This window comes from Primulina huaijiensis, chromosome 1, assembly GCF_012295235.1.
Source record: "Primulina huaijiensis isolate GDHJ02 chromosome 1, ASM1229523v2, whole genome shotgun sequence".
In the NCBI taxonomy this organism is placed as follows: domain Eukaryota; kingdom Viridiplantae; phylum Streptophyta; class Magnoliopsida; order Lamiales; family Gesneriaceae; genus Primulina; species Primulina huaijiensis.
Window position 1 is genome coordinate 22180013 of NC_133306.1, and position 22880 is coordinate 22202892.

Sequence of the window (22880 nt, forward strand, 5' to 3'; positions counted from 1 at the left end):
ACACACCATATTTGGTCGATTTAACAGTTTTTATAAATCCAACAGTAATATACAATATGGTGCACATAATTTTTTTATGGAAAGTGAATAAATAATATATACGGAAAACATTTAATTTAAATTTATTCAAAATAAAATAAAATAAAATAATCATATAAATTGATTTAATTATAAGTGAGTCTCATGTGAGACCGTCTCACGGATCTTAATCTATGAGACGGGTAAACCCTATCTATATTCACAATAAAAAGTAATACTCTTAGCATAAAAAATAATACTTTTTCATAGATGACCCAAATAAGAGATTCGTCTCACAAATTCTACCCGTGAGACCATGTCACATAAGTTTTTTCCTTTAATTATTTAATGAGACCCAAGAGTGGAATTGAAATTGTAAAAATCGCCGGCTGAGTCCAATCTTCATTTTAGACAAACGTTTACCGTTCAACGCTCACGCTCCATACATACAAATAGTCTCACACACCAAAACACGCACAAGAACTTGGAATTCTCCATCTCCAAATCCCATCCCCCAATCCCTCCATCGATAGCAATCAATCTACATTTGTTTCCGAATCATACAAAAACCTCGTACACGTCTGTATTCCATCCCATTTTCGTGGATTTGTGTACAGATTGTTATTTTTGTTTAGATTGATATTTACATGTGTTGGTGTCCGTTTACCATGTACGCGGTCTCTCTCTGATTGGTTCTATCGTTTGCTCGATATGCCCTAGATCCCATTTATACATACTTTAATTATATATATACATACGACGTATACATATAGACAGATCGTTTGGTCTTCAAGGTTGTGCTGCCTTCCAGATCTCTGTTTCAGCTCTGTTAGTGGTCAATCAATCCAGGTATTGCTCATTGATTTCGGCATGAAAAAACTTGTTTAGAGATGGGTATTTGCGTGTCTATGCGTGAGCGTATTTTACGGTGTGGGTTATCGGTTGTCTTGTTATTGTTATTGTTATTGATTTTTGGTGGGAGGGGGAAGGGTGTTCATTTAATGCTGCTGCGGATGATACATTTATGCACGTCTACGTGTTTATGTCGAGTTTTTCGTGTTTGTATGCGTATGCCGTTAGGGCGTTTAAGGAGCTTAAATGTAAGAAGTGTAAATTTTGTTTTGTTGGATAAATCTTTTCCAGTGTTTGTCGTGCGTATGCATGGACTTGGGTTGTTATTTCAAGAGGTCTGCGATTTTTGGATTTTGTTCTGTTTTTTTTTTTTTTTAACTTTTTGGTTAACCTTTTTTTTTTCTAGGAACTTTTCTTTTTTTATTAGGAATTTTCAGGGTCTTCATAATTGGGGCGACTTAGGAAATTGAATCTTCCATTTTTTAGTATTATTCTGCACTTTGATTTAAATTTCCAGTGACCCCTACCGGTTTCTAAGGTCGGGGTCTGATGTTCAGGCATCATACAAAACAGCTGTCAATTCCTCTATCTTTTTCTCATACTGATGATTTTGGGACATATTCTGATATGTCACTCATAAGGATTGGAAATTTTGGAGAACTTTTTTGTTTTGCTAAAATATGATATCCGAAAACTTCAACTTAATGTTGGGTGTCTGTCTTTTTCTTTTCCTTTTGTTATTTCGTTGCATATTTGAACTGTAATTTTTTGTTTTGAAGTAAAATTAGAAACTTTTTGGATAATTGCAAACTTCTTTATTGAAACATGAGTAAGAATAGATTTTTCCTTCTTGTTAGTGACTAACAGCAGCAGCATGCAATTTAGCAATTGTGCCCCATACTTCAATTTTCTTTTCATCACCAAGATGGATCAACGCCAGACTTTGAGAGACTGATCACATCTGCATTAAAGCTAATGAAATTATTTGATTTTCACGCAACAGGATATTGTTTGAGTACATCTGTCTTCTCCGCAGCTTCAGATTCTTTCTGAACACAGAGTTTCGGAGTTTGTTTTAGGAAGAGAAGTTAAGATTACACTGGTGCATTTTGGACTTTTAGAGTGGAACAACATAAAATATTGTTGGGATTGACCTGTGATGCAACATTCCTAGATGAAGTCGGCTAAGGCATGGCGTCTAGGTATCAAAGGCATGCATCTATTGCCAGGGCCTCGCCAGCGCAGTCATTTGAAGAAGCCAACATGGATTATTGTCCTGGTTTCTTTTGTCAGTTTTTTCTTAGTTTGTGCCTATATTTTTCCACCTCGAAGTGCTGCAGCATGTTATATATTCTCATCCGGTGGTTGCAAAGCATTAGAAAAATGGCTCCCACCTGCTCCTGCAAGAGAACTCACCGATGATGAAATAGCTTCACGTGTTGTAATTAGAGACATTCTTAACGTTCCGCTTACCATATCACAGAATCCAAAAATAGCATTCATGTTTCTTACACCAGGTGCATTACCTTTTGAGAAGCTATGGGATAAATTTTTCCAGGTACTATAGCTAAAATACTGGTTTTTATTTATTATTTGCCACATTTAAAATTTTCGCTACTTAAATTTTGCACAAATTGTGTCTTTTTGTAGTTATGCTAAGTTTAGATGTAAGCATTTGCACGGTCCTGCCGGTGGGATGTGTACATATTGAGCTGCATTGAGACTTTTCATTTTAAATACACAAAACTCAGAAACCTGTTTAGATACATGAAATTTCTTATCACCCGCATTTCAATTTCTGAAAACAGCATAATGATTGAGTAGCTTATGTGTAGATATATCCATTTGCTTAATTCATGCTAGTGTTTGCAATTATCCCTTTTTCTTGGTAGTGATTCAAAACTGTAGCTAGATATGAATTGAATAAAGATATTTTGTACGGTTAGCTTCATCTATGTAATGTTTGGTGAAAGCATGCCAAATGCATGCTTAAAAGTGGGATCATATGGTAGAGTGAAATCAACTCGATTATCTAGCTGTATCAGTGTTATGCTGTTTCAAATCACGCCAATGATGTAGTCAAATAGCTGAAACATATACTCATATAATATCTGTTAATTTTGCAGGAGAGGATAGCTCTCCTCACCTTAGGAGCACCACCATTGTTCCTTTAGCTTCAATTTTTAGCACATATCATGTCTTCCAAAATTTTATATAAGTAAAGGAAATAGAAATACCATAGTATTCTCCAATTCACGAGGATATGAATAAGAATTTTAAGCCTTTGCAACCTGTCAAAGAAACTTATCATTTTCTTTTTCATTTGCTGTACCTGTTTTTATAATGAGGAAATTTGTGAATTATTTAAAAATTTCAGTTAGAGATTTCATTCTACTCACTGAAATGTTTGAGCGATATCAATCCAAATTTATATCCACTGAACAGATTTTGTATTCAAAACAATGTTTCTTTGTCTATAGTAATGCCTTCCCCAAAATAGAATAAGTTTCTGTGAAGATATAAGAAGAATTGTTTTGGCAACTTTCAAAGCTAAATGCAACAGTGTCTAAAATTTGGAAGGTGATAGAACTAGAATTTGACACCATGACATTTGGCAAAATGTTTCTAGCAGAGCATTTAGTTGGCATGGATTCTTATTGCCTTGTAGACTTCTGAAATAGAAGGGCTGCACATGACTTCAGGCTTCTTTGTCTCTATCTTTCTTCTTTTTAACTGTTGAATCTTATTATGATTTTTACTTATATAGAATATAAATTTTGGGAAGAGTATTCTCTCGGTAAATAATGCCTTTAACTAATTTTTTGAGGCCTTGCTTGCTCCTTCCCTTTTCTCCACTATTTTAATTGATGATCTTGTGTTTTTCCCACGATCTTGTTCGCGAGTTCAGATGGAACCGCTCTTGTGCAATACTTTTCGTGTATAGAACTTGAGCATTATAATGTGCCAATGAACAATTGATACAAAAAGGAGTGCAGAAGATTTTTTAAGCATTTATACTGTTGTGTAATAAATAAAATAGTTTAAAACCATGAGTGCCAGTAACTCCCTGCATTCAACTTTATTTCCAGATTTTTCATTGACAGGTTACCAAGTCTAAACCCTAGGGTTGAAATAGAGCTGTAAGGTCATTGCATTTTGATAGGTAGAGTATATTTTTATATTACATATATACCTTGACATTTAGTGGGACCAAAACAAATGGCTGGACTCCAACTGGACCATACAAATATTGACTTTATTATTAAAAGTAAGAAGGTAAGGAGAGAGATATCTCAAGTGCATCGAATTCGAAAAGGAATAACATGAATTATGATATTTTTATAGGCAAGAAACCATTTCTTGATTATTTTGTAGGTTAACTAAAATTTTACGTGGCAAACCCTTCGTCCACAATAGTGAAACCACTAAAATCTTATGCAAAGTGAAGAATCTGGTAAAATCTTTTAGTTGAATGATAAGCTTGTGAACATTCCTTTTATTTTATCCCTATGTTTTGCTGCTTTTATTCACACCATTTGATGATATGACAATTTGTTATTATTCAATTTGGACAATTTTATTTAAATATTTTCCCCACTTCCGTTTATTGTCAGGGCCATGAAGGTAGATTCTCTGTATACGTTCATGCGTCCAAGGATAAACCTTTGCATTTTAGTCGTAATTTTATTAATCGGGAAATACGCAGTGGCGAGGTTTGTTTTCATTTCTTTACTCAGACGTGTTTAATGAAATTGGAAAACTATACATGTTTTTGGATTGTGCTTGCATCTTCGTCACAGTCAAGTTTCAAACTTTACAAGTTTGAGTTGGTTTAGTACAAGATTAAACATGAAAACATGTTTTTAGTTTCGATTATAATTTTAATTATATGGAGTTAATCAATAAAACACAAAGTCATAAACATACAAAATATGTGGAAGTGGTCGAAACAAATGTTTGTTCATGTATGGTTTCACACATTCTAGGCTCCAAGTCTGTATTCAATGCTTATTTAACAGTTTAAAGAATTTTAAAGCTTGCTAAAAAGTTCAAAATCTCTTCTTAACATGGACAACACAATTCAATTCTTACTGAAATTTATGCTTTTGAAATATGGGTTTTAGATATGCTCCGAACATGTTATATTTTACAGATTTGAAAATATTATCAATGTCACTTATTAGTGTTAGATAATTTGTGGTGGTCCTAGTGATTTTCAGTAACTTGTTTGTTACAGTTCTTACATTTGTAACTACAATAGCCCTTCTTCCCAAATCACTAGTTTAAATTATATCATTATTGAATTTATTGTTTAATTTGCTCTCTTTTGCCAATTGGACAATTTTTTTCCTTTTTGAAACTGAGATTATGTGACAGGTTCATAAAATGACAATTATTTTTCTCAAAAGTACCCTTAAATAAAGCAATGAACTGATTGACTATCACTACATTTGAGGGCATGGTCTAAGGATCCACCCAAAGACCAAATTGACTTTTCTATCCTTATCTTAAACCTTTGCGCCCATTCAAAATGGCACTTTTGATGGAGATTCGTAAGCTAGTCCTTTCGGTTAATGGTTCATAATTGCAGGTAGAATGGGGAACAATTTCGATGATTGACGCGGAAAGGCGGCTTATAGCAAATGCCCTAAAAGATCAAGACAACCAGCACTTTGTATTACTTTCTGACAGGTTGTAAAATAATGTCCGTAAAAGTTTTCATTACAAACTTGTGACTAAAGTACAAAATTTTGTACTGATCGAGAATTTCTTGACCGCAGTTGCATACCCCTTCATGATTTTGATTATGTGTACAAGTATCTCATGCAAGCAAACATTAGCTTCATAGACAGGTAAGCCAATTATTTTCTGTTTTTGCTTTTTGGGTTTACCATATCAACATTTTACTCCAGCGAGGCATGTAGGATATGCTCGATAAATTTGTAGCTCAAGTACCAACTACATAACTGAAAGAACTGAAGCATAACATTAGATTGAGCAGATTATGCTATTTGCTTTTCAAGATTTTAACGTTACAGTGAAAACAGAGAAAGAATTTAGGTTGTTTTGGTTGAAGTAATTGTTGAAATGAGCTTACCAAGCCAATACAAAGTTAATCAATGTAAAATTTCCTAAAAATATAATTAATGTGTAACTGCAGTTTATTTCATGTATGTGTTTATGCTTCCAAAAGCTTTACATATAAAGCCTCAACTTCAGTATGTTGTTAAGCTAGCATCCCGTGATATGATCTATAAGCTGATGCCTTGTTTTCTGTAGTTTTGAGGATCCTGGTCCTCATGGAAATGGCAGGTACATTGAACATATGTTACCTGAAGTCGAGAAGAAAGACTTTCGAAAGGGTGCACAGGTGTGGCTCATATTTGATACAGTTCATTTTATTTAAATAAAATGATATAGTGGCATCTGATTCCTAAATTTTTAGTATATAACACTGGGGAATAAGTGGAGGGATCCCTGTTGTAGACAAGTACAATTATAATAATGTTTGAGGTTTCTTTTACATTGAGAATGTTTCAAGTTTATCCCTTTTTATTAAATCTAAATGTTGATGTCTAGTTACATGAATGTTAACACTCTGCTCTCAATTTCTTTAGTTTGTCTTGTAATAATGCTTTTCTTTTGTTGTTCTATTCAGTGGTTCACGATGAAACGGCAGCATGCTATTATAGTTATGGCTGACAGACTCTACTACACAAAATTCAGGGATTACTGCAGGGTTGGTTCAAATTTTTTCTTGCAATTTAAAACTTCAATTTTAATCCATCACAATTTTGATTAATAGCGTATGTACACATTTTTGAGGTAACTTTTTCCCAATTGCAAGGGCACGGATGAGTTGTTAGGCATACTCGTTACTCTACTTTGATTTACATATTCTGAGCAAACTATAATTTACCATGTGGTGGTTTAAGGATTACCAACTATTCTCACTAAAGCTGTAATTACACTTAAATACCTCGATGACTTGTTCTTCACTGTAGGAGACAATGGACAAATAATTATCTTATGAAAGCATTCACATGAAATGTCGATGTTTCGGCATTAAGTTTTACTTGAATGAACTGACATTTCTCTAGAACAAAATTATATATCGTAAATGTATATATCATAGATGGTTGTGAATATGGAATTCTGCTTAATGTTAAGGCTAGGAGGATGTGAAGATGGCTTCTTATTATTAAAAGCTTGGAAACTAACTTGCCTATATATGTTTTTGTTTTTTCTCTATATAAATTTGAAGATGATGTATGCAGCTGAACCCAGACCAGATTTGGATAAGACACGACCTCAGTGTTTGCTCATGATTTACTTGTGGTTTTGCCCGTTTTTGGTTATTTTCATGGGCATGCTGTAATTTAAGAAGCTCCGCTGATGATACGCCACTCTGCATAAAAAAATGGTTTAATATACCAAACAGCAAGCCTTTTATTACTTACATCCCTGAAACCTCATACGTATCCCAATTTTACGAATCATTATTTCATTCAGTAAAGGAGATATGTGGATTGCTTGGCTCGTGCATCTTTTATGTGTTTTGCTGCTTTCTCACTGCTACCAAGAACTTTTACCTTTATAGATTGTTTATCCAAATTTGAATTGTAATTATTTCTTTCTATTGCTCGTCTATTGTTGTATAGTGAAATAGAAATTTACTAATCGGATCCATTTCTTTTTATTGAACAGCCGGGAATGGAGGGTTCCCGCAACTGCTACTCTGATGAGCACTATTTACCAACATTTTTCTCTGTGAGACTCGTATTTTCGATTTTTAAGTTTCTAAAATGTCTTTCTATCTTGTCCCTCCAATTCTCGCATTTGTTTAACTAATTATTTTTTCCTCCTCTTTTTAGATGCTTGATCCTGCAGGGATCTCGAACTGGTCAGTAACACATGTTGATTGGTCCGAAGGGAAGTGGCATCCGAAATCATATGAAGCACAAGATATTACCATCGAGCTAATGAGAAACATCACGGTATGACTCTCTTTTCGGAGCTTTTGCGTCAACTGTAGCCATACCTTCCATATACCTCCCCCAATCATTTTTGCACTTCTTGTTTACATATGTTATATGATACACATACTTTGAAGGATCCTGATGGAATTATGTTCCAAGTTGTAGATTGATTATACTCTCATCTTGACCATCTTAATTTTTTTATGGGCTGCAACTTTTCTATTGAATTTAATTTGGATCAGATAATTTAGCCTCGAGCACAAAATATTTCTTCTTCTGTCGAGTTCTTATCTCTGAGTTGACTAATATTATGACCTGCAACTTACAATTTTGTTTTTGCAGTCTATCGCAGACAGTGTCCATGTCACTAGCGACGAAAAGGTTAGTATGGTTCAGCTGAACTTTGCCAAAGTTTTTCTTATGTGATGGATCCAGAAGGAGGCTAAGAGGGGCTGTTATTCATGTTCCCTCTTGGATTCTCATATAAATAATGTATTATATATGCATAAACTATAATTCACCTCTTATATTTTTCAAGTTTTATTTCGCTTCTGGCTCCTTTATCGTTTGTGCAGTGTCAATATTTTTATGGAAACTGTTATTATGTACTGCAGAAAGAAATTCAGATCAGACCCTGTGTTCTTCATGGAGATCAACAGCCGTGTTATTTATTTGCGAGGAAATTTTTGCCTGGAACTCTAAATAATTTGATGCAACTGTTCCCTAATTACACATCTATTTGACCGCTCGAATACTGATTCTTTGGTCTGATTCAATTGTTGTATTCGATCCCCTTGGCCTCCATTTATCGTGTAGCTTCTGATGTTTGTAAAGATCCTTGCCTCGCATGCTCCACAACAAGGCTTATATTTCTTAATGGAAAGGCAACTAGCAGAGACTGGAAGCGAAGAAAAAGGCCGACTTGGCCTGGGAACATTGTTTAATTTAATTGATGACTTATTTTTTCCCCTCCATCCGTGATATTTATGTCTACATTCTGATTTTGGGATTCTGAGAGTTATGGGGACTTACAGCTGCGCTGTTAGGATGATCATTGTAGAATTTGATTATAAAGTTGCTAAAACAGCCAGCATTTTTTAAACAATTTTGTTTTGCGTAATTTAATTTAATTTTATTTCATCAGTTTTTCTTGATTATAGTGATATTTACAGACACTTGAACTTATTTAGTTACTTAGGATTTTATCGTTTAGTTCTTCAATGTATACCGAATTTGGTTTCCCAATTTGTCCCATGGGTTGCTTTCGAAATGGTTATTATTACTAAGCACACATGATACAAGTATAAATAATGACTATTATATATATAAATCATGATCAATAAAAGATCAAACTGAATCATGTTTTTAATTATTACTTTGATAAGAGTAATATAATTTATTAAATATGTGATTCATAGTGATATCATGTAATTTTTTTTTTTAATTTTTAACGAATATTAGATATTGCAGGTACAAATAATATGAAAAAAAAATATTTATGTAAACACATAAAATATTTTCATAAAAATAATTGGTTTCACAAAATTGTACCACCAGTTACTATTTTCACAAAAAACAATAACCGTAAATGAACTGGAACAACTAGTAATATTCAAGCAAGCCTCAACCTTTATATATAACAGACATTAGAAAAATTTGCAATAAGAAAAAAAAAAGTGATCATATGAATTAAATATTGGGTCCCATATCATTAATCATCTTTGCCATTACATCAATTAGGGTCACGCATTTGAACGGTTCTCTTTAGGAATGAAAACTATATATCAAAGAAGGAATCAATGTTAGGCTTGCATGGAGAATTATTTTAAATTTGTTTTTCAATCAAGTCATTTTAAATTCACATCTAAACCATTATTAATAATCTTAAACTGAACGTAACAATTTCAATGTTTCTAAATTGAGTCTTGAAGAACGTACAATTTTATTTTCACCTATAATTTCAACGATTTTTTTCTCAACACAAAATTTCAAAAAACTTGGTTTTGAAAAAACCTATAATCAGATTATTAGATACCATAAAGCTTGAAAAATTCTTTGAATCCATAAGCGCTGAGGTCGTAATTGAACTGCCAAAGTAAACGGATGAAAAATCACTATAAACAGAGGATAAATAAAGATACACTAGTCATCAAGGCACGAGTGTTGTGTGAGCATAACAATATTTTGTTTAGGGGGTTTAACTTTAATATAGCATATGGATAACACAAGAGATCCCTAAACCTTAAAATATTTCCCAAAAAAGAAAAAGACACACGGACCACAACTAGGCATGTTACTCGACAATGATTATGGCAATACGATTCAGACAGTTTTGGATTGGTCCGGTTCCAGTATATTCTAACCCAAAACTTGTTTAATCCTGTTTGGATGTGGTTTGATAACATGCCTAAATCCCTAGATATCACAACCTAAATGTGCATGAAAAGTTCAAACGGATCACTGGCAAAACTTTGACAGAGTATTTTGTTGTATTTGGATCAACAACCTTTCCTTGATTAGCTGCCTGTTTAGCAATACCTCTGACTCATTGGGCTCAGAATTAGACAGTAAATGTACCGTACAAAGATGAATTTACCTGCTCTGGGCTGTGAAATATCTCTATGAATGGATATTTGGTCTTCTGGCGTGTAATGCAAAATCCAGGAAATTTCAGCCAGCACAATTACCAAGATTCAGGATATCATAATTGTGAACAAATTTCTGCTGTACAAGGAGTAATCAGAACTACTTTTGATACAGGTTCTCATCTGTGGTATATGCAAGAGGTAATGTACACGCGTAAATTTGGCGTGCGGATAGAACTAAGCTGCAGCTTCTTCCAGTATTTTGTCAAGACGTTTCGCGAGGTTACACCTGCAGCAGTAAAAACTTAAATGTTTTGTGAAACAATAGAAAATTTATTGCAAGACAAAGTGAAAAAATAATGACGATTTTGCAAATTACTTGGCCGTAAATGCAACAAGCATGGGATGACCATGATGAAGAAGTTGCACAAAGTCTAAAATGTATGACACTTGATGGTCGAAGGTCCTTCGGAAAGCCAGTGTAGTACCTACAATTTTAATGATTTGCAATAGAATGAGACAAAAGTGGATCATAAACCAACAAGAGAAGCATATACGTGATGACATGGTTTTAGAATTAACATCTCAGTTGCATTGTAAAATGAGTGATACGAGATGTGGGGCCTCGTGAAATGATCTCAGGTGATAATTGTCCTGGAACAAGTAATCGGAGGAGTTTGTTGCCCCATAAACAAAAATTAATAAATGTTAATGTAACTAGTTACTACCAAACGTAGAAAAGATAATAATAAGAATCTTAAAAAATCGTACTGACCATGAGAAGAACCAGATTATTCAAGGTCTAAGAAGATAAAATACAGAGAAACTGCATGAATTGAAACAACATTATTTGGATATCTGTAAAATGCAATAAGAACCAATATGCAAGTAAGATGCCAACATTTTCTTCATAAAAACACCACAAAATCTCCCAGATGAATCCGAACACATTTTAAGATTAGATTATAGATAGACTTCGAACTAGTGCTGCTAATTATAATATTTTTTTCAAGAAAAGATGTAATGAATAATAAGTCACAAGCAAAGAATCAGCAAAACAATTCAAGCCATTACAAGAGGATCAAACGAAACACCATCTAAGAAAAAATGATAAAAAAAAATTCAATCCAAGAAAAGAATCCCCCACCCAAAATGCTGATTACACAAATATAGTGTGACTCCACTTTTTCACCAAGCAGCAGCCACAGTACTTAAAGTAAGTATTTTTCACAGAAGAAGCAAGGATCAAGAATGCAGTGCATTAGCAACTGCCCACATTTATCACTCCCATCAGCACGAGAGGAGACAATTCCAAGCAAAACGTTACTTCCAACTTGAACTGAATGGTGGACCATGTGGAAACTGTGAAATGTGAAAAAAGCCAAAAGGGCGTGAGGTGTGTAATGGAGGTGGTTAGGGTTTGAACGGGTGAAATTTATTCAATGTGGACGTGCCAGAGATGGAACAAAAGAGAGGAGATGATTCCATTAAACTATTACCATAATGGAATAAGATTTTTGGACCCCTGCCACTAGGCCAATCGATCTTTGGATCTTCTGCGCATTGAAATTCTTGAGTTCGTCACACTTTCCATGGCAGAAAACTGGTGAAAATGCACCAGCAAAATTTCACCGAAAAATCATATCCACCAATCTGAAACTCAGAGAAGATACAAAACATTTATTTGAATATAAAGAGTAATTGGTCAGGAAATAATATGCTGATCTTTTAGATAACCTTGAAACATTGATTGTGTCATAAACAACAATAGCAAAATTTTAAACAGGCCTAGATCAGGGATAAGACCGAGAAAACATGCATATTACGTGATGAAAAGGGATAACCATCATGAGTTACAAGTGATGAATCTTCACTTCAAATGTTACAAATTTTCCACCTATAAAGTTCGATCATGAAATATAAATAACAACAAAGACATAATACTAGTACATCAAGAGAAGAAGATATATTAACGGTGCTACCTTTGTATCTATTATTACGGTGGACAAGAGAAGATGTCTGCAGAATAGGACATTTGTTTCGTGAGCAGATCAGATTTCCATGATTAACTTTGCGAGCCTATTTGCTTTAGCTAGCTCTCCCTTTGAACAAAATGAATGAACAAGAGCATAGAAAGAATCAAAATCTCTCAACTGCTGTGTTTTTCCATAGTCATCTGACAAAATTTTCATCATGTTTTCACCAAAGATTAAAGGCCCGTGATCTAAATCATGTGTAGTTGACCCTCTGAAAGAAGAATTTCTCCGTCCAGGGAAAAGTGCAGTTTCAACTTCACCAAGCAAAGTAACAGCCTCAAGAATACTTCCTTGCTCACAAAGGGAACCAAGTAAATTTTCCACCGAATCTGACTGCAGCTCGCTATCTATTTTGCGTAGGAGAACAATGACTGATGGGGTTTGAAGCATCTCTTTTAAAATATTTCGAGATTCTTCCATCCTTCCCTTGGCACACAAGCCTCGGATTGCACACAAAAAACCAAGAAAATCAGGTAATATACCTTTGCTTCTAAATTCAAAATATAAATTGAGTGCTCCCTCCATATCACCCTTCCGGCAGTAGCCATTAATTAGTGCACTGACTGTGAAACCATCAGGATTTAGATTTCTAGCCTCTAAATCGCAGAAAAGCTTAATAGCTTCCTCAAACTGACTGGAATTACAATAACCATTAATCAGTGAATTATAAATATGAGTGTTGGGCTGAAGATTCTTGAGGAACATCCTTTCAAAGACCGTTCTGGCATCCAGTAAAAGTCCTTCTTTAACTAAAGCATCAATAAGTGTACCATATGTAATCTTCGAAGCAGCAACACCAGTTATCTCCATTGAGTCGAACAATCTAAAAGCCTCAACAAGACAACCTTGGCGACACAATCCATGAATAACAGAATTATAGGTAACAACATTGAGAGCTACCCCCTTTTTCTTTGCAAAAGAGCATAGATCTAATGCCTTCTCAATAAGCAGATCTTTACAAAGCTTGTCGACCATAATGGAGTAGTCCACGGCATTCATAACAGGTAGGTTGTTTTCAGCTCTAATCAAAAGCTCATATGCATCCAAAACTCGGCCACCGTATATCAGTGTCCCAAAAACGGTAGCCGGAATAGTCACCCTCAATTTTTTGTCATTCATAATCGAGAGAAATACAAGGGCTTTTTTCACATCACTCAAACACAGGTAATGTATCAGTGTCTCGGTCACTCTTAGATCATACATGCCATGTATTTTAATAAATGAGATCAGAATATGCAGGGCAAACAATCTTTGGCCTTCAGAAAGAAGAGCTCTGATGATCGAATAATAACACAAGTTCGTCAATTCTATACCACTATTCTTCATAAAAAATAAGATGGTGCACGATGCCTCTGTAAAACCCATTTTGCACAGGAAACAAATGGCATCATTGCATACAATATTCAGGGCTGGAAGCCGTACATGTTTTATTCTTGCTATAACATTTAAAACTCCTTCTTCGCCATATTTGTCTAATGTTGTTTTGAACAACATCATGTACATTGTTTCATTTAAAGGCAAACCTTTCTTGATATATTCAATAAAAATGTCGAGCGCCATACCCACCATGCCTTTTTTGCAAAGCCCCGAAATAATACAATCGTAACATGCAACTGAAGAGTTTGATGTTTTCCGGAACTCATCAAATATTTCAAGAGCCTCACCAATCCTACCTGATTTACAATATCCATCAATCAGAGTAATGTAAGTAACAGAATTCGGAGTTAGGTCCATCTGTGGCAATCCTTTATAAATTGAAAGAGCATCCTCGAACAAGCCAACCAATAGAAGAGCTTTTATCAGAATGTTGCACATTATGACATCCTTATGGATGCCAGCTTTTTCGAGTCTTCTCTTTGTATCTAAAATTCCTGAGGCACTTTGTTCTTGAATATAGCCATGTAGTAATGTACTATACGTGACAACATCTCCAACAATAGCCTTTGAGAAATTGTCAGCTTCTGATGTCCTCCCACCTTTGCATAGTCCATTAATGACGGTGTTATATGTTACGACTCCAGGATTTATTCCTCTATTCTCCATTTCATCAAGAAGATGGAAGACAAGATCAAAATTACGCTTCTTACAAACTCCATGAATCAAAATGGCATAAGCAAACTCATCAATCTTAATCTCCAAAGTTTTCAGCATTCTAAATATTGCAAATGCCTCCTCTAATTTTCCTTTCTTGCAAAAACCTAAAATAATTGCAGTGTAAGTAACCAAATTTGGTTCAAGTCCCTTCTTTCTCATCTTGTACAAAATTCCTACAGCCTTTTCCACATATCCGGCCTTCGAAAATCCATCTACAAGAATAGTGTAACCGATAATATCCAACTCAACTTTCCTATCCCCCATAGCTCTATAATTTTGCAATGCCTCATCCATCAATCCTTTCTCTAGACACCCATAAATCCAATTACTATAAAACACAACATCAAGAGCTAACTCATTATTTTCCATCCAAGAAACCAAATCACGTATCTTTTCTACTTTACCTAAGCTACAGTAAGCAGTCAAAACAGATGTACATGTGACAGTATTAGGCTTCAAAGAAGAAGATTTTACAGCATTCTCATAAAACTCAACTGCCAGACCAGGCTCCCCAATCCTTACAAAACCCGAAATCACAGAACTACAAATAAAGTTATCAAAAGGGTACTTGAATTTATCATCAGCCATCAACTTTACCAACTCAATCACTCTGTCCATTTTTCCAATTGAGCTAAAGCAATAAATTAATGAGAAAAAAGTACGAGAAGAAGGAAAGCTACCATCCGTTTTCAAGAAATCCTTTAACAAAGAAAGACCGTTCTCAGGATCTTTGCCAAATCTACAAAGTCCTTGGATTACAGAATCAAAGATTTGATTTTTCTGTAAAATCTCGGACTTCCCTGAGAGGGTTTTCAAGAATTCAGCGGCTTCATCATATTTGTGCACTTTCAACAAAGCTTTAGTGAAGATTGTGCGAGCATGGATGTCAGGTTTCACTTTGTTTGAGCCGAATTGACGGAAGACGTGAATAATGGCAGTAAATCTTCTATTTTGATAAAGAAAACGAAGGAATTTGTTGAAATCTTTTAGAGTTGGTGTAAAACCACTTTTCCAAAGTGCTGAAAGCGAGAACATTTTGGAATGATGCTACGAGAAGATAGAACCATTATGTGAGACTACGCGGATTTATAGAAACCTTCACCTTGCTGTCAACGTATGGTGACTTTTAAGTTATATGGAGAATTGAGCAGCAATCAGAACTCCCGCAGGCAGGTACCTTTCCGGCAGTGGCAGCGGAGACGCTCAGGCGGTCAGGCCCACCTAGCGTATCCATCTCAAACAACGAGCATTGACCCATTAACCCGCTTACATTATTATTTTTATGTTGATAGAACTTGTAGCTCTCCTGCACATTGTTTTTAACCTCGTACCGTTAAATCTCGTGTGAAAAGTTCGTCGAGAAAGTAGAAAAAATGTTTAAGGGATAATCAAATTATATCGATCATTGATCAAACGTTCGTCTATCCAATAACTCAATAACGATCCACTTAAATTATTAATTTTATAGTATCAGGCTTTGGTTTATGTACTGTGAGGATCCGGACGCTAATCATGTTCTTAATCGTCATTGGGACTAATGAATCATTTATAATAAAACAGGGTCTAAATTTTATTTTATTTTTTTAAATATGATATCAAATGCGGAACGTAATGGAATCACTCTACTATACATATCAGTATAAAAGTAAAGTACATGTCTTGTACTATATACAATCATTTACAAACTAAGGTTCAACTACTAAATATCAAGTGTTCAACCCTATCTCAGATCAAGTCCGTAGTCTCCACTCTAATCACGATCTCTCTCTTCATCTCCTCGACCCTGAACCTGTCCCACCTGTTGTCATGCACACATACAAACACGACAACAGCCGGATAACTCCGGTGAGAATAAATCCCAGTATAAATCAACGAAACAGGCAATCATATAATTAATATAAAGCATGAAGCAGATATCATATATATATCAAAATCTGAAACATAATTAATATCAAACTATCAATCATACTCGTGACTCCACGACTCAGACTAGAGTCAATCCTAGTCTAGGGATCCCGGTTTCCAGACGTTGGTATTCCTATATCGACCAACAGTAATAGAAGAAACTCCGATTCTATTCACGTCGATATAACCAAACATCCAGTGTCTTGACCTATCTGTCACAGACTGTGGCACTATCGCCAATACACTATCTTGTGACCTCGTGCAATGTGCCCGTGGCGATCCCGCCACTATCAGGTACTTCGGTCACAAGATCATTCGTCTAATATTCGTCTAACACATGCTCTCTATACAGCAATAGAACAAGCGTATCAACTCAAATCAATGCAAATAATAACAAATAGTATGTGATTTAGGGAAACACAAGTATATCCTACTTGTGTCGATCTCCCAATACCACATTGACTTATACCTTTCTTTCGTCAGTTTCTGGCTCTGTCGAAGTCTCAAGGTCAAAGCTGTCAATATCAATCTGAAATGACATATCGAATAGGCACAACATCAATATACAACTTATATCAATATTCATTCTCTGTTTCGACGGTATAACAGTATAGTCCTGATATCCCCGTCAACTCAGACAACAATATATATCAATTACAATCATAACCAATATTCAATCTAATCCATAATCTCAGAAATCTGAATAATCTCAATTCCATCTCTGAAAAATCATAACAAATGTATAAACAATCTGTTCTTCAATCTGTTCTCGGTTCTACGATGTCTAATATATCAAGAACATCATATAACAATCATATCTGATTCTGACAATGTCATAATTTGAAATCATATCAAAACTCAATAAAACTTACGTTCAGTTGAAGCTCTCGTCGATAGAAACACGATACTGCAGTCGGATTGAAATTCTGACGGGCGGATCTTTCGTAAACTTCAATTTCCTCAAATAAAAGGCGTAAGTATTTTTCACACAATTCTTCTGACCCTTTCTCGTTTTTCTTCTTTGCTGATAATGGCTAAAGGCATGAAAAACGTATATATATATCCCAAGTTGCATGCTAGAGAAACGTGGCTCATTTTCACACATTTCAGTCGGCGCTCGGGCGGTTGCAACCTACCGCTCGGGCGCGGGATGTTCTGTCCGAGACATATCCTTATTGTACATTGGCGCTCGGGCGGTCACAAACTACCGCTCGGGCGCCGAACCTTCTGTCCAAGTATTCCTCCTGTTCAACATCGGCGCTCGGGCGGTCAAAAACTACCGCTCGGGCGCCAGATGTTCTGTCCAACATCTTGGCTTATACTACACCGACTCCCGGCTTCTCCTTTCACGTCTTATTTTAGCTCCTGAAATCTCAATTCTGTCAATTAATCAATGTCCGATTACAGTACTAAACTCTCGGGCATTACATGTACAAAATTATAAACATGAATATTTATTTAAATTAAACAATAATCAATTATTTTGGATGTATTGTCGAAAATATAATGATTGGCAACAAACATAGGGCAAAAACTCGTGTGACACGGTCTCACGGATCGTATTGTGTGAGACGGATATCTTATTTGGGTAATCCATGAAAAAGTATGGCTTTTTATGCTAAGAGTATTACTTTTTATTGTGAATATCGGTAGGGTTGATCTGTCTCACAAATAAAGACTCGTGAAACCATCTGACAAGAGACCTATTCCAAACATATTTGGAATTATTAATAATTTTTTCATAGTTGAATATATATCATTCTGTTTAATTGTATTAAAACTGCGAAATTTATTGTTATTTATACTTTTTTTTTACCAACAACAATTTTAAAGGAGTTCAGGCCATTTTCAAAATATCGAAAAAAAATAGAGTTTAGATACAAATTTTGTGAAGAAAATTTAAAAAAATGAATTTTTTTAGCTATAGGTATTAACATCTGAATATTTCTACATAAATTTAAATCAATGTACTATGCCTATCATCCACTTCCACCCATTTATTATTAATTAGTAACCATCTTACAAATATTAAGTACATTTATACCTGTGCATGCATTATGTGTTTGTACAATTGATTTTTTCTTATTCATTTATAAGATTTGTGATTATTTTTTTATATTTTAATTACTATTTGGATCACAATGATGCAATTATACTGAATATGTAATTTGTAGAAGATAATGTGTGAATATTTGAACTTAAAGAAAGTGAATATTAATTTGTAAGTGATAATACTGATAATTTGGAATTCATTGTCAAGAATATTTTTGTAACAATCAAGTTGTGTCATAAAGTCACATCAAATTTTGTTAGTATAAAGAGTACTTATATATTAAGTATAGCAAAAATATAATGAATTTTACATTATGATAGTATATAAATCATTAGATAATATCGTTAACAATATAATTAAATATTAAAGAATTGTATTTGTTGAATTAATTCAAATTTAAACATGATAAAATTAACCTTTAACCAGGTGTATGATGAGTACCGTATATTTGATTAATTAGAATACTTTTTTTAAAAAAAAATCTTTAATTGATAGTAATTTGAACGACTAATTAATAATATACAAGGAATTAAGCACTCAGGCAATGCACATTTGAGCTCCGTAGGACATTCAAATTGCAATTTGCAAATGCTGATAAACAAAAATAATATGAGCAGTCAAACCAACCAAGACAAGGCTAAATTGTCGTACATTTCACCATGTATTAGCTCAGAGTCAAAACTTATAAGCATCAGAAGAAGCTCCAAGTCTCCCCTCAATGCTACTTATCTTTTTATATTTTATAAACATGTACGTATTTTTAGAGAAAATACATCAAACATATGCATCTTATTCCACATGGATCCAAAGAATATCATTAAAACAACATAGAGCTACGGCAACAGCTTATCGATCATAACCCATGGCTACAACTGGGATTCTGACCTTGTGCCCTCGACTCCCTTTCAGCCAAATCTCGCCAAAGCTGTAGAGACCGGTAATAGATCGAACTGTAAGAGTAACTGAGAATTTTTGGGATGCACCAGGTGTTAAAGTCATAGCAGGAGGGCTGGTTTCAATGGCCACAGCAGGTGCCATTCTTGATGTGATCACATATGTTTCTTCATCAGCCACGTTTGTCACGGTGCGAGTGACTGTTCGAGTTCCCACGAGGTGTGAAATTGTTATCGAGGGTGTGTTGAGATTTGATGGATGACCAAGAGTGTAATTGCAGGGTGCATTTGTGTAGTTTCTGATCTCCTGAGAATCGATTCCAGCTGTTGTGCACAAGAATCCTATGTAGTCTTCATATCCTAAAATTTGTATCAAGAAATACGAAGATCAAGAAAAGAAGACCTTTTTCTTTGTTTCAGTTCCATCAGTTTCACACAGATGGGGAAAAAATAAAAACTGAAAACTTTAGGAGAGAGGAAATCATATTTTCTGAATTTAATACAAAAATACATGAAGGTCTAAAAAAATCTTAAGAGAGTGGGGATGATGGCACCTCTCAGACTTCCTTTGGCTTTATGACTGACTCCCATTTTCAAGAACTTGAGAAATAGACATGATTTCTTGTGATCAAACAATGACAGAAGCGAAAGTATAGTACTTACCAACATCGAAAATAAGTCCTGGATCTAGAGCAGCTCTGGGATTGACATGCCCACTACCATAATCAAAAGGTGTTGCAGGAACCAGAGACAGCACCCCGGATTCTGAATATTGTTGGGCTTGAAGTGGTCTCTCTGCCCTGTCAAAGGTCGATGATGTAGTCATCAAAGCTGATTTGATAGCGGCAGGACTCCAGTGTGGGTTCTTTTGTTTCACTAGGGCAGCTATTCCTGCTATGTGAGGTGTAGCCATGCTCGTTCCAGATATCATAGCAAAGCCTTCACCTGTTGCAAATGAATAACTTTTTTAAACTTGCAGAGTTGTAAACAAGAAAAATATAATAAAAGAGGTCACAATCACAACACAAATAGAACTTGGTTTGTTGTATGACCACACTTGCAGAAAATGACCCCGGGGCTAAAACTCCTATTAATCCATCAAAGTTCATAATGAATTCACATTATGAAGTGTTTCAAAAAGACAAAAACAAATATTGTGGGTTTTAGATCTAATTCAACTTCTCGTCAAAAAAAATAAAAAAAGCTGTTTCGTCAATGCAAATATAAAACTATTTCCACATGATTGTTAAAACAACATTAGAATTCGTAGTAATGTTCTTTTGTAAGTAATTGCTTCTGTATCCGTAGCTCTAATGATTAAATCTGCCAATAGAATTAATTTGATTTCTAAACACATGGACAAGATTTGTAAAACGGTATAGAGTAGCAATTTACCAACATAATTTGGCTCATCAGTTCCATTAGGAGCCCAAGCAGACCAAATCAGAGAGCCAGGCGCCAAGATATCTGGTTTTAGTAGATCCGCGTCTTGAAAGCTGTAATCTTTGATATTAGGTCCTCGAGCGGAGAACAATGCTACTTGCGGTGCAGACATGTGGAGTATAGGCTCCAGCCCATCCCAAATACTTCCTACTGCCTTAAAGCTCGTAACTCGACCAGTCCAATCTCTTTGAGTAGAGACGTTGTAGTAGTCTATAAGTTCCTAAAAGAAGCGATAATCCAAGAATGATGATTATAAATGAGAACCCAAATAATTTTATTTTATGTAAACTGGATGAATCTTGAGTATCAAATGAGTCGAAAATAACCACCGCCCTGCACTATTAATAATACATCCACTCAAACTTCATTCCCCGGCACCGTGGCAAAAGGTGATGCAAAAATGCCAACGAACAACTTTTGCCAGCAATATCAGTTCAAGGTACAAAATCATAAAAATATAAAAATAGCCTGATATAATTCAAAAACGTTACCCGCCAAGAGTGTTTGTCCTTTCCTAACCGCTGCTCTCCTAATGGACAAATAATATGACTAATGAAGAAGATAAGGAAAAAATAGTTACCGTCGACTTGATAATATCTGTTATCAGGATCCCTGGAACACCAACAGGAACTGGATCATATTTTGTCCCAGGAGAAGAATTCTCTACTGCTAGGACAAAGCCAACAGCACCGAGACTCTTGGCAGTCTCCCAGACTTTCTTGATCGAAGATGTTCCAACAACAAAATTAAAAGAATAGCCACAGAGAAGAATGTTGCCTCGGACCAAATTTTTGTTCAGAACTTCAGGCCTCTGGCATTCCGAAGCACTATACTTGGTGACAGAGGAATCCAGTATTACATCATTAGCTGCCACCAGGGTAAATGTTTGATTTGGATGTGTAGCAGCTGCATGAAGTAAACAAATTGAAATTTAAAAATTTTCAAGTCCATACTTTCGACCTGTCAGATATAAGAAGGGTAGGATATAATAGTGGAAAGGGAATGCAGAATTACTTCCGTTTTGAATTTTAAAGTATCGGAAATATAGAGAAGAGACAACATCCACATAACATGGTTACGATGGTCAGCCATAAAGGTCTACATGTGAGACACAATCCCGAAATGTCTGAAGCGCTAATAATCTCTTTTAGTTTAGTGCAATCATCACCTCTTCATACAGGTGTAAATACATGGAAATAAATATTATAGAAAATCTTTCATGATAATAAATCACATTTCAATTATATAAAAAAGACATGATAAACTTAAATATACTAGGAATGTACACGTGCGATGCACGTAGGTGACTAATAATGAAAAATAAAATCATGAGAATTAAATAATATTTAAAGTCGTTTGAATAACATCATGTTTATAAGTATTTATCAATCTAAATATATCAAAACACAATACATAAAAATACATCATGACAATAAATCATATATATTCACTTATTTATATGACATTTTTCAATCCATGACATAATACAACTCTCTTAAATGATAAATCAACAAAAATATTTTTCATTCAAATATCATTCAAAATGAAAAAAACAATAAAAATAAAATTAACAGAATAGTGAATTTTACCAAAATCAAAACTAAAATGTACTTAAATAGAGTACACATAGACAAACGTCAAATAAAATTCTCTTAATTTACTAAATTATCATAATAATGTTAAAATAAAATCACTAAACTTGTTATTAAGGTAAATATCACTTTTGCTTTTGCTAACTTTTAACACATTGCGGATTTTATTTAATTTCTATGTTTTTTTTAGAATACATATTATAGATAATTAAGTTTATATAAGAATCAAATAATTTATAAATTAATATTGATGATTAATACTTTAAGAGAAATAAAATTTTAACATAATACCACTCATATAATTATATATAGTGAAAAAACATATATAAATAAAATAATATTTAATACTTAGTAAAAAAATTTTATATGTAAAATTGTAATATATAACAAATGATAATAAACTATCAATATAATTCATATTTATTATAA

General features: G+C 34.4%; 3 protein-coding genes across 6 annotated transcripts in view; 1 reads left to right on the forward strand and 2 right to left on the reverse strand.

The window, feature by feature from the left end:
* Nucleotides 1-425: 425 nt before the first annotated feature.
* LOC140984916 (glycosyltransferase BC10-like) lies at nucleotides 426-8990 on the forward strand. Of its 3 annotated transcripts, none has more exons than XM_073452625.1 (11): nucleotides 426-867; nucleotides 1796-2428; nucleotides 4485-4583; nucleotides 5462-5562; nucleotides 5652-5723; nucleotides 6151-6241; nucleotides 6530-6610; nucleotides 7579-7641; nucleotides 7746-7868; nucleotides 8193-8231; nucleotides 8465-8990. In XM_073452625.1, the coding sequence occupies exons 2-11, from the start codon at nucleotides 2045-2047 to the stop codon at nucleotides 8591-8593; spliced, it is 1182 nt and encodes a 393-aa protein (XP_073308726.1). In that variant the 5' UTR covers nucleotides 426-867; nucleotides 1796-2044; the 3' UTR covers nucleotides 8594-8990. The 3 variants fall into 3 exon arrangements, with proteins under 3 accessions (XP_073308726.1, XP_073308710.1, XP_073308718.1); XM_073452609.1 differs by having other exon boundaries at nucleotides 1874-2428; XM_073452617.1 differs by having other exon boundaries at nucleotides 1907-2428.
* Nucleotides 8991-11406: 2416 nt separating this feature from the next.
* On the reverse strand, nucleotides 11407-15898 carry LOC140984933 (pentatricopeptide repeat-containing protein At5g57250, mitochondrial). 2 transcript variants are annotated; one of them, XM_073452636.1, is made up of 2 exons: nucleotides 12418-15898; nucleotides 11407-12088 (listed from the first exon to the last, which is right to left on the reverse strand). In XM_073452636.1, the coding sequence occupies exon 1, from the start codon at nucleotides 15598-15600 to the stop codon at nucleotides 12487-12489; it is 3114 nt and encodes a 1037-aa protein (XP_073308737.1). In that variant the 5' UTR covers nucleotides 15601-15898; the 3' UTR covers nucleotides 11407-12088; nucleotides 12418-12486. The 2 variants fall into 2 exon arrangements, with proteins under 2 accessions (XP_073308737.1, XP_073308746.1); XM_073452645.1 differs by lacking the exon at nucleotides 11407-12088 and adding an exon at nucleotides 12095-12332.
* Nucleotides 15899-19165: 3267 nt separating this feature from the next.
* The window catches only part of LOC140984949 (subtilisin-like protease SBT2.5), an 8741-nt gene continuing 5026 nt past the window's right edge, over nucleotides 19166-22880 (reverse strand). The window contains exons 9-12 of the mRNA XM_073452656.1: nucleotides 21440-21765; nucleotides 20812-21079; nucleotides 20080-20361; nucleotides 19166-19776 (exon numbers count right to left, since the gene is read on the reverse strand). Coding sequence (XP_073308757.1) covers nucleotides 19370-19776; nucleotides 20080-20361; nucleotides 20812-21079; nucleotides 21440-21765 — 1283 coding nt within the window. The 3' untranslated portion in view covers nucleotides 19166-19369. The remainder of the gene's footprint in view (nucleotides 19777-20079; nucleotides 20362-20811; nucleotides 21080-21439; nucleotides 21766-22880) is intronic.

What these genes read in the sequence shown, in the direction of transcription:
- LOC140984933 (XM_073452636.1), bottom strand. Translation starts at nt 15,600, where the DNA reads ATGTTCTCGCTTTCAGCACTTTGGAAAAGTGGTTTTACACCAACTCTA.
- LOC140984916 (XM_073452625.1), top strand. Translation starts at nt 2,045, where the DNA reads ATGAAGTCGGCTAAGGCATGGCGTCTAGGTATCAAAGGCATGCATCTA. An exon ending in GGGAAATACGCAGTGGCGAG is followed by an intron (nt 4,584 to 5,461) that starts GTTTGTTTTCAT and finishes TCATAATTGCAG; the next exon opens with GTAGAATGGGGAACAATTTC. An exon ending in AATTCAGGGATTACTGCAGG is followed by an intron (nt 6,611 to 7,578) that starts GTTGGTTCAAAT and finishes TTTATTGAACAG; the next exon opens with CCGGGAATGGAGGGTTCCCG.